The following is an 11645-nucleotide window of genomic DNA, read 5'->3' on the forward strand; positions in this document are numbered from 1 at the left end:
GAAGATCAACACCTGTTTTGGTTTGATTGATCCAGATTGAGGCAAATAAACTAGACTGTAAATTCACTTTCACATCAAAGCCTGCTCCTTCTGCCCTCCAAGGCTGAGTTTCTGACACCAAATGTCCAATTAAGACCTGGTACCCCTTCCAAAAGGAGGAAGGAATCCTGGTCGGTATTTAAAAGGAAAAGAATCTCCCTATGCAACAGAGGGAAAGCTGGGTAAAGGTCCCAATGAAAAGACACTGCCTAACACCTGGTGCCCTTTAGGAAAAATTTTTCTCAACGAATGGCAAATTGTATCTTATGGTATTTAAAAATGTTAAATTGTTTGATCAAAGGAATATATATGTAAAGATTAAGAGGGCTGGATGCTTTCAATCTAAGCTATGGTTTTTCATCTTGAAATAATTCATGTGAGAAAGATACAAACCACACACCGATTAAAATAAGTAAGAGTATATGAGTCATACAGGGCACAGTGGCCGACACCTTTAATCCCAGCAATCGGGAGGCAAAGGCAGGGAAGTCTCTGTCAATCTGAGGCCAGCTTGGTCTATATAGTGAGTTCCAGGCTAGCTCGGGCTATGTAGAAAGACCATGTCTCAAAACAAACAAACAAACAAACAAACAAAAACAACCAACCAACCAAACACACAAAAAACCCCAAACAAACAAAAGACATCTAAACAAACAAACAAACAAACAAAAAAACAGAAGAGTATATGAGTTCATTCATTTTGGCTGGAGACCAAGAGAAGATTCAAGTCTCAGAATCTCCAGGTGTCAATGTAATGGATTAAGTAAAAGTGCTGTGGATCCCTGAGTGGCTGCAGCAGGCGTCGGTCTGGAGAGCAGCCAGTCACAGGCAGGGATGGCACAGTTCCCCAAGTGGCTGCAGTGGGCCACAAGGAGAGACAGATGGATGGGCACGCCATGCAGAGTGAGGTTGGATATTTATTTAGTGAGTTATGGTGGGGAAAGAGAGAGAGATAGAGATAGATAGATAGAGAGAGAGAGAGAGAGAGAGAGAGAGGCAGAGAGAAATAGAGAGAAGCAGAGAGGGGGAAGAGGAAAAATGGGGAGAGACAGAAGCTGCCTCTTCAAGAGGGAGACAGAAAAGGACTCGGGCTGGAAGATGAAGATCAGCTTGCCTCTGCAGGCAGTCAGCAGTTGGAAAGGGGGTAGGGAGGGAGTAGGTGTGGCTTGTCTCTTAAAAGGACAGGACAAGCCGGGCAGTGGTGGCGCATGCCTTTAATCCCAGTCCTTGGGAGGCAGAGGCAGGCGGATCTCTGTGAGTTCGAGACCAGCCTGGTCTACAAGAGCTAGTTCCAGGACAGGCTCCAAAACCACAGAGAAACCCTGTCTCGAAAAACCAAAAAAAAAAAAAAAAAAAAAAGGACAGGACAGATCATTACAGTCAAACTTAAGGATAGGACACTTTTAGGGGCAAAACCTACAACTGCATCAGTGGTAGGTAAGGGTCAGGGTAACTTTGCAACATTTGTTTTGACAGAAAATAGTAGTTATTTCAGATACAGTATGACAATTTTGATCTATCCCTTTTTCAGTTATCTTAGTTTATATAAATATGAATTACTCTGGTGAGTGCATCTGGACCATGATCAGGATCAGGAAATTCCAAACGTGTTGCCAAAATGGATATGTCTGTTGGAGTTAGAGGCTGGGAAGTGTCTACGGAGACACAAAATGGAATCAGGACAAGACAGAACCTTATGCGAGAGCCAAAGTTATGTTTTGAATTTTAATTACTGTGTCTAAGAGATCCATAAAACAAAAATGTCTCTAACCTGTAAGGCCCTTGCCCCAGAACAGACACTTCCTGAGATGCTAGAGACTGTTGTTTATGTAAGATAACAAAGCACATGATTTCACTTCCCTAAATAAGTTTCATTGATCCAGTTACACTGGATGTGGTTGACCATGTGTAGATAGGAGGTATGTAGGCAGAATGTAAGTTCAGGTGTATGCTTGTTCCTGATTGGATGAAGGCAGGAAATAGAAAGCCATGTGGGTTTGCCTTTATATGCACCTGGTGATTGTAGCTTGTGGTCATTCTCTGGGAATCTCAGGCATGGGCACACACACACCGGTCCACACACATGTATCAACCCCCCTCACAGAAACCATGGTGAGCTTCATTCATATTTGAAAAAAATTAATCAGTATTCTCCTTGAAATCAGGAAGAAGAATAAAAAGAAACTCACAGATGGGAGAAAATGCTTACACATCATGAATTCTGTAAAGACCCAAATCCTCAGGCTGGGGATACTGCTTAGCTGGTAAAGTGTTTGCCATGTGAGCATAAGGAGTCAAGTTCAATCCTCAGAGCTCATGAAAAAAGCTAGGCATGGTAGTTCATGCTTGTGATTTCAGACCTGGAGATGGAGGGTGGCTGTGGCCTTATGCAGTTTACACGGCCTACGTGACAAACTCCAGAGTCAGTGAGAGATGCTTGGTCTTAATTAAGTTTCCTGTTGCTGTGATAAACTACTCCAACAAAATTGTTTAGAAGAGGAAAGGTTTATTTAGCTTGCAAATCCATGCAGTATTCTACTATTGCTGGAACTTGACCAGAACAGAGAGCATGTCTGTACCTCTCCACTGCCATAACAATCAGACTCCTCTTAGCCAAAACATAGCCTCATGGTGGTCTCAAGGTAAAAACGAGACCCTGTCTCAAAAAAAAAAAAAACCAAGATGGAGGACAAAGGTGACCTTTGATGTGAACACACACACACACACACACAGAGAGAGAGAGAGAGAGAGAGAGAGAGAGAAAGAGAGAGAGGCACACAGGGGAGGGCAAACGAGGAAACAGCTGCAGTTAAGTCCTTCGTGTTCACAGGGGAAGGAACTGGCATACATTGTGGGTTTTGTGGGTTAAGTTCAGTCACCCCGCAGGGTCATTTTGGCAACAGGTGCTACAGACAGATGAGACATCAGTTTTTGGTGCAGGACATAGCAGACTTCTTGCAGATCCAGTATTTCTCCACTGCACATGGAGCATCATTCCAGCCGTCATCTCTGAATTCTGCACAATCTTCTTCTCCATCATTGTTGGGCTCTCCTTTGTTCCAATATTTCATGAAACTGCAAAACCAATTGAGGTTTGGATGAGAATGGCTCCCACGGCTCACATATTTGAATACTTGGTCTCCAGTGGGTGTAACTGTCGGGCAAGGATTAGATGTGGCCATGTTGGAGGAGGGAGTGTCATTGGGGGTGGGCTTTGCGGTTTTAAAAGTTCACAACTTTCCTAGTTAGCTTTCTCTGTCTTGTGCTTATGGATTGAGATGTAGAGTACTGGCTGCTTCTCCAGCACCATGCCTGCTTTCCTGCTGCCATGCTCCCTGACATGATGCTCAGGAACTCTAATCCCCTGAAGTCATGAACCTCAATTAAATGCTATTATTCATAAATTTCCTTGGCCAACACCCATAAAAGTATGAGAATTAGTCCCACCTCCTCTTTATCAACTGTTTCCCCCCTTCTCATCTCTCCTGTGTGTGTGTGTGTGTGTTTATGTGCAGAAACATGTACACATTTATGGTTGTATATGTAGAGGCCATAGGTCAACCTCAGGCATCTTTAATCACTTTCCACCTTGATTTTAGAGGTATGGTCTCTCACTGGCCTAGAATTCACTAATTCAGCTAAACTGTCTATTTAATGAGCATCAGGGATCTACTGTTTCTGGCTTTCCAGTGCTGAGATGACAAGCCCATGACAAAACACTTGGCTTTCTTATGTGGTTTCAGAGGATGGAACTCAGGTCCTCATGCTTGTATCGTATGATGGTCAGTTATCACTGTCAACTTGACACAACTTAGAGTCACCTACAAAGACAGTCTTAGGGATTGTCTATATTGGACTGGTCAGTGGCAGTGTCTGTGGAGGATTTTCTAAATTATGTTAAGAGATGTGTGAAGATCCAGCCCACTGTGAGCAGCACCATTACCTAGGCAGGGGCCCTGAATTGTGTAAGAGTGGAGAAATCCAGCATGCACGTGAGCATGTACGCTTTCATTTCTTTTTCATCTCGACTGTGGATGTGATATAGCTAACTGCCTCAGCTTCCCCCAATGACAGACTGGGACCTCAGATTATAAACGGTGAACTAAACCATTTCTCCCCTAACTTGCTTCTAGTCGGTGTGTTTTCTCAGAGCAACAGAAATGAAACCAGAACACACAGCAAGCAATTTATCAACTCATCCATCTCCCGCCCCTCAACGTGTTTCTGTCATTGGAATGGGATGCTTTTACTTCTGCCCCAAGTGCATTACAGCAGACGTGACTTGTTCTGGGTCAAGGAGGACCCAAGTCCTTTGACCTTGGCCCATGATCCTTGTAATCTTTCATGTTTGAAGGGGGTTGTTTTACTGAAGGTTTTTTCTTCAAATATAACCAACCAACTCAAATTCCACAGACTTAAATATCTCCATCCTCAAGATTCTGTACTTTCAGCCCCTATATAGCCTACTCAGGGTCAAAATCGAGGGACAGCATCTACATCCCTGAACCCATGGACACGTCACACTGGCCAGTCCTAAGCCTGGTATACAGCTTTAGTCATTCATTCCCATGGGTACCAGAGACTTCAATGCCTCCCCACACATGTGCAGGTGCAACAACCCCGCAGATGTGCCCATGCCCCCGCCCCACACATGTGAGTACATACAGTGGAGAAAGTAGTCTGGGGTTGGTTTTGTTTTGCATTTGTTTTTAACTGGCATTCAAATCTCCTCCCCCCTCCCCACGGTTTCTGACAATGGCTGTTATAAAACTAATTTCCTGAAGCTCCTGCAAGCATGCCTTCACCATTATGGTGAACTGTATCCTCAAACTCTGAGCCAAATCAATCATTCCTTACATTCATTTTATTTGGCATTTAGTTACAGCAACAAGAACACACTATCCCATAGATTTTCCGTTAATATATTCATTTCAATGCCTCATGCAGACGACAGACCTCCTCCTCCTCCATATCTGCTGGTGGATAAGATGCTCTTGGCATCTTATCAGCACATGGTTATGAAGAGTTTCTTCCTTCATGAATAATGTCTTATGCCAAGAGGGCTAGGGTATGGAGACATATCCAAAGGAGAACTCTAGCCAGCATTTGCTGGTGCCATTGTGGTTTGAGTGTGAAATGTCTCCCGCAGGCTCAGTGTTTGAGCACCCAGCCTGCAGCTGTCACTGTCTGAGAAGGTTGTAGAACCTTCAGGCACTGGGGGAAGCAGATTACTGGCGTGGGCCTCAAGTTCTTACAGCCTGACCACTTGTTTTCTCTCAGCTGCCTGACTGCCATTGCCATATGACCGGCCACCTCCAACTCCTACTGCCATGCCACACCCACCATGAATATGTCCCCTGGATCTGTGAGCCAGGAAAATCCTTTCCCTCTTAAGCCATCCTTATCACAGGGGCAGAAGTAAGTCACAAACCACCCGATGCTATAAGCTGCTCCTCCTTCCCAGACTTGCCTGAACAGCAGATGTGAACCATCCAGCCAGTGCCACATGCCTTCATGCTTCAGGTCTGACAGACCCATCCAGGCATAGCCTTTCTCTTTAGACATCTGCTGCAGGAAGCTCTGGAGTGCAGAGAGGCCGTCAGGGAGAGGCTACTTACCGTGTGGTCTCCCTATTGTTTTCCTTCCCCAACTCTAAGCAGGAAGTTCTGCTTGCAGTCTGGTATTCATCTTTCCAGGGTCCCACAGGTCTCAGGGCTCCCACCTCTGTATCCTGTTTGTTCTGAGTTGTCTTTCATGGTACATATCGCCTGCTTGCCTGTCTAAAGAGTTCTGAGCATGCTCAGATGGATTAACTCACCACTAGGTACAAGGGCTAAAGCCAGCTTGTACCAGTTCTTCATTTCTGATCATGCATATGATCTCTTTTGAGCTCCGTATTGAGGGATGACCCATTGGTTACATGAATTTGGTCAGTATGGCAACATTTACAACAGGGGAGTTGGCAAATGGTAGACACTGGACTTTCCTTTAAAGTTCAGTAAAGGAAGACATTCAGCGCTTCCCAGTGTACCAACAGAAGCCACTTGCATTTTGTGTTACCCAAAGCACCCACTCATATTTAGACACTGTACGATGGTGGTGGTTGTGGTGGGTTGTGTGTATGAAACATGGTGCTTGGGACATTTTTCTTTCTGCTCTTCCTTTCCCAAGTGGAGTAAGCAGCACTCACCCATAATCCAAACTAGCAAACTTGTATCTCCTCAGATGCCTGTGGTCAGTCAGACACATGCACCAGAGCCATTTGGATCCCACCAGACATACCTGCTCCTCATCACTTTTGATAACCACTAGTTGGGCTCCTACTTCCCTGCAGGCGGTGACAGAGTCATGCCAGTTCTGTTGGAACTTGGAGAAGTAGTAACAGTTTCCTTGGAAGAGGGTCCAGTCCCAGCGGCAGGGGCGGCACAGGTGGTCTGTTGGGGGAGATTGGTCAGGATGGGCATGCACTTTGATGCCCATTTCCGTGCCCACCCAGCCTTCAAGCCCTGCAGGATCTCCTCAGATACAGCATCCTGGGAAGACATTCCTCTCTACTCTCTGAGAATATACCTCACAGTGAGAGAACCTGGAAGTCCTGGCCTCCCCTCAAGCCTGGGAGAAATATGTATGAACTTAGAGCTCAGCACAGACCTTTGGAGATCGGCTAACTGAATTGCAGCCATGTTCACTGTTCTTTTTGAGTACTCACTTCCATTGACCCTAATTTCAACCAACCAGTGAATAAATTAACTGATGTGTGTGTGTGTAGTCATGCCCATGCCATGGCATGGACGTGGAGGGCAGATGACAACTTCAGGGAGTGAGTTCTATCCTTCCACCCTGGGAGTCCCAGGAACCAAACTTGGGTCATTAGGTTTGATGGCAAGTGGTTTTAACTGCTGAGCAATGCTGCCATCCCCTCATCATCTCCTTTTCATAAAGTTATCAAATCAAATGAGAAGACATGGAGGCTCAGAAATGGGTGGTGGCTGAAGCCAAGCCATGTACCATGGAGATCCTCTGAGTCCCCAGGGCCTTTTGCCTTCCAGTCACTCACTTATTTGAGGCTTCAGTTGGCTCATCTCCTTGTAAACCTTCTCCTTCTTTGCCTGTTCTTGTCCCTGGGTGTTGGCAATACTGGAGACTGTGACAAGAAAAGGAGTCTGCAATTATTAAACACTTTATAAGCCATGGCCTGCACTCATTCCCCAGGGAGATTTAAACAAACAAACAACAAAGTATCTTGTTTAATACCTCTCTTTAAAATTGCAGGTGGGTTTGGGTATGCATGCACATTTGTGACTGTGGACATGTTGTCACACACCTGAGGAGCCAGAGGATAGACAACCCTGGGTGTTAGTGTTCACCTTCCACTTTGTTTGATACGGGGTCTCTTGTTTCATCACCATGTAAATCAGGTTAGCTGGTCTACCAGCTTCCAGGGTTACAGAAACATGCCTTACCATGTCCTGCTTCACATGTGTTCTGGGATCCAAACTCTCAGGTCTTCATGTTTCTTTGACAAGTGCTTTTAACCAGGAGGCTATCTAGCTGCTGGTTTAATACCTCTCGAGGATGAGGAAATCTGATATTCAGAGGAGACTGAATGGCCAGGGTAAGTGGAGCCCGGCCGGACCCTCTTCTACTCTAGAGAGGAGAAGAGCTCTGAGAAGTCCCTAACCATTACCCTACCTCCGCCATCCCCCATTCCTGCCTGACCTTTGATGAGGACAGCCAGAAGGAGAACAGCAGAGAGTGTGAGGCAGAACAGCTGCAGCACAACAGGGACGTGGCCATGGCACAGGTGCCCTGCAGGAGAGAAGGTGGGAGTTCCATCACAGCAGTGCCCCTGACTCGCTCTGACACCAGCGTCCTCTTCCCAGGACTATGGCTTCCACCACCCCGGGATCCATTGTACCTGTGTTTCAGCTTTCGCTTCCCTAAGACACAAGATTCTTTTCCAACTCAACCATTCCATAATTGAATAGTCCAGTCCTCGTTTTCCTTCTTTCCAGGACTCAAGATTCTAAAAACCTGTGTCTATCTCTCTAGAATCCCAGAACTTTCATTCCTCTCCACTGTCTCTGAAGAATGCCCAGCATGCCCAGGAGTTCAACGCCCAGACCCACCCTCACCACTCTCGGTTTTCATCTGTCATCATCCCCAGGGCCCCAGAGTCCAGAGTCACATGTTCTACCTTTCAAAGACCCAGGAGGACAAATTTCTTCAGAATATAGTTCAGTCCCTTCAGACTCAACCACACCAGCATTTAAGAACCCAGGTTTGCATCCTTGAACATTTCAGGGTGCATTTGAGCCTCTGTCTTCCTCGGACCCAGGAGTTCAGTCTCCCAGATGGCCACCCAAAGACACGGGACTCTAAAAACTCAGCTTCCACTTGCAGAAGACACAATCTTTGCTTAGTAGAAGGGAGGAGTCTAATTCTGGCCTCTGCTTCTACAAGACCCCAGAAGTCCAGCCCTCAGGCTCCACATCCTCAGGATCCAGTTGTGAGTTTCTCCTCCATTGGACTGAGAAGTAGAGTTTTCAGCCTCCAACTCCACAGCACACACAGTCTTCCTTTCCCTAAAACTTGAGTGCCATCCTCAGCCTCCACCCTATAGAAACCAGGAGTCCAGTCCTTAGCCCCTACCTCCACAGTACCCAGAGGTCCAGTCTCCATCTTCCTCTTTTCTCAGTCTTAGAGATCCAGACTTCCATTCTCCCCCTCCCCAGGACAAAGATGGCTGAAGAAACCTGTCTTTTCCCTTCTCCTTTTACCTGCAGCTCTTTTGAGGACATAGGGTGGTTCAAATCTGAAGCCTTTGATGGAGTATCTGGTGCCGCTGGTTATCAGGTGTTCCTCATCTGAGTGGACAGAGCATCAGTCACATCCTTGGCAAACTGAGACTCAAGGTGGCCCCACCGAGACCCCTCTCTAAGTCCCCAGAATCTAGGACCATTCTTACCGTGGGAGCACAGCTGCTGCACCGTCCCGTCCTCGGAGTCATTCATGTTTCACTGATGTTCTACTGTGCTGGTGATGGATGGGGACAATAACATCTATTTACCACGCACTGTTACTCACTCCTTGAATCTATTCCGAGTCAGGAAGTGAAACAAGGAACTGTGAGACAGGAAGATGCTAGAGGGAGGTGGCCGAACCTCTGACACATCATTCCATGTAACTACCATTTCTGGAATGGAAGGGCATGCAGCAGCTCTACCGTTCTTAGAAAAATGGTCCTCTCTGATCTGGTGATATGCTTTCTTGTTTTGAAGATGCCATCACTTCCAGTCCATTTGTGTTGACTTGGGAGAGGGGGTTTGTATTGATTGACTGTGAACTTAACTCAATCTAGAACACCCTGAGTCTTGGTGACGGGTTGTCTGCACTAAGCTAAGTTAACTGATGTGGGAAGACCCAGCCCATTATTAGCCGCACCATTCCCTAGGCAGGGAGGGGGTCAAGCACTGAAATGCAGCTGAGTGAAAGCAACCACGGAGTCACTTCTTTTTGCTCTCAACTGTGGATGTGACCAGCTGCTCCAGCTCTCGCTGCTGGGACTCCCCGCAATGATAGAATGAGATTTTGGAACTGTGAGCTAAAATAAATGCTTTCTCCAAGTTGTTTTTTTGTCAGAGCCTTTTATCACAGCAACAGAAATGAAACTAGGCCCGGGTTAAATCATAGCTGTCCTTATTTGTTTTGTATAGTCAGGCATTGTATAGTCAGGCACTTTCCTAAATGTTTCATGCACTGTTCTACCTAATGACCCAGGCTGTAGTAGGTGCAATGACTGCCGTTTTACTATTAGATCTGTTCGAAGCACAGAATATTCACATAGCTGGCCCAAGGTTATACAGCTCTTAATTAGTGGAGCTGGAAATAGAATCCAAACAGTGTCTTCTACAGCTCACACTGAGGTCCAAAAATAGTCACAGAGGTTCAAGGAGGAAACAAAATGATTCTTAGCAGCTTGGTGCAAAACCCGTCCCAACCTGGAAAAACTCAGGTGGCCAGTACTAGATAAATAAATAAGAATAGTTTTTGTTTTTGTTTTGTTTTGTTTTGTCAGAGTAAAGACTATGCCACAATAAAAAGAAATTTACATTTTGGGGTGTGGGGGGGTGGTGCTGGTGGTGTTAGGATTCAGGCATTATGCTGGCTTACCCTGTCATTTGACAGGATGCACCCAGGCAGTACCCTGGTCAGCCCAGGGTCCTAGTCTGTGTGCAGGTGCAAAGGTCTCTTTAAGAGACAAGGTCCACCCACTCTTGGTCTCTCTTTCCCTGCTGTTCTTCTGAAGGAGAAGGCAGGACTTTTCTGCTTCTTCTCTTCTCTTCTCTCTCTCTCTCTCTCTCTCTCTCTCTCTCTCTCTCTCTCTCCCTCTGTCTCTCTTATTCCTCTCTCCCTACCTTTCCCCCACTCCCTTCTCTTCCCCCAATAAAACTCCTGACTTAAGCTCTGTCTGCATGGCGTATTTGTCACCTGCCACGGTTTATATCCACCTGCCAGGGGACCCACCACAAAGGTCTCTGTCTCATGGTCCTCACACACCATAGGGCCCTCAAGGCTCCCACTCGCCCTATAAACAACAAGTGGGGGTGAGGAAATGTGTGTGGAAGCAAGGGGTCAACCTGAGCTGCCATTTCTCAGGTGCTTCCATATTGCCTAAAATTATTATCATTATCATTGTTGTTGTTGTTATTAGTGTGTGTATGTATGTATGTATGTATGTGCAAGTGTGTGTGATGTGGTGTGTGTATTGTGAGTGGGGTGTGTGTGTGAGAGAGTGCTAGTTTTTGAGAAAGGGCTTCTTATTGGCTGGGGTTTACCATATGCCACTATGCCCAGCTTTCTTACATGGGTTATGGGGTCAAACTTAGGTCTTTACCAACAAAGAGACCTCATGCATGAATGTTCTGAACCAATGGAAACATTCAGACATAGAGAAAATATACTAAGGGGCTACTGATGACAAGTGTATACTCCAAAACTTGCACACACATGCATGTATACACTTACACATCACACACACACCCCACACCACACACATACGTGTACACCCTACTCCCCAGACATGTGCACGCGCGCGCACACACACACACACACACACACACACACCCCACGCCCATGCACGCACACTTCCCACTCTCCCCTGACAGACATACACATGCATACTCATAAAAGACATATACTGTGGGGAGAGAAAATGGCAGAACAGAGACATCCATTGTTTTTCTGTGTCCTTATGATTCTGAAACAGTGGGTGACTCGGCAGCGCAACAGAAAACAGCAGAAGACGGGAGATCTGGTAAAGCCCAGAGACACTGAATTTTAGACCTGAAAAATAAAATAATAATATGAAATAAAAACAAAGGCTCCCAATATCAAGTACTTTGGTCATAACTTCATTTTTCCTGCTGTGCTTAAGCACAATGGCAAGGCATGACCCTGAAGTAGCTAGTCATGGTCACAGTCAAGAGCAGAGGGAAAAGCAAAGGTGTGTTTCTTATGTTCATCTCCCTCTCCACCCACACAGTTCAAAACCCACATCTGGGAAAAAGCACAGCAGATGGGGCTATTACTTCAGACTCTGTGAG

General features: G+C 46.0%; 1 protein-coding gene across 1 annotated transcript; it reads right to left on the reverse strand.

The window, feature by feature from the left end:
* Positions 1 to 2867: 2867 nt before the first annotated feature.
* Positions 2868 to 9053, reverse strand: LOC121464692 (CD209 antigen-like protein C). Its single transcript, XM_041677717.1, has 7 exons — positions 9008 to 9053; positions 8820 to 8906; positions 7759 to 7848; positions 7097 to 7183; positions 6322 to 6473; positions 5510 to 5619; positions 2868 to 3114 (listed from the first exon to the last, which is right to left on the reverse strand). The coding sequence occupies exons 1-7, from the start codon at positions 9051 to 9053 to the stop codon at positions 2964 to 2966; spliced, it is 723 nt and encodes a 240-aa protein (XP_041533651.1). The 3' UTR covers positions 2868 to 2963.
* Between the last annotated feature and the right edge of the window lie 2592 nt (positions 9054 to 11645).

This window comes from Microtus oregoni, unplaced genomic scaffold (genome assembly GCF_018167655.1).
Source record: "Microtus oregoni isolate MIOR12 unplaced genomic scaffold, Mior012 000029F_ref0000214, whole genome shotgun sequence".
NCBI lineage: Eukaryota > Metazoa > Chordata > Mammalia > Rodentia > Cricetidae > Microtus > Microtus oregoni.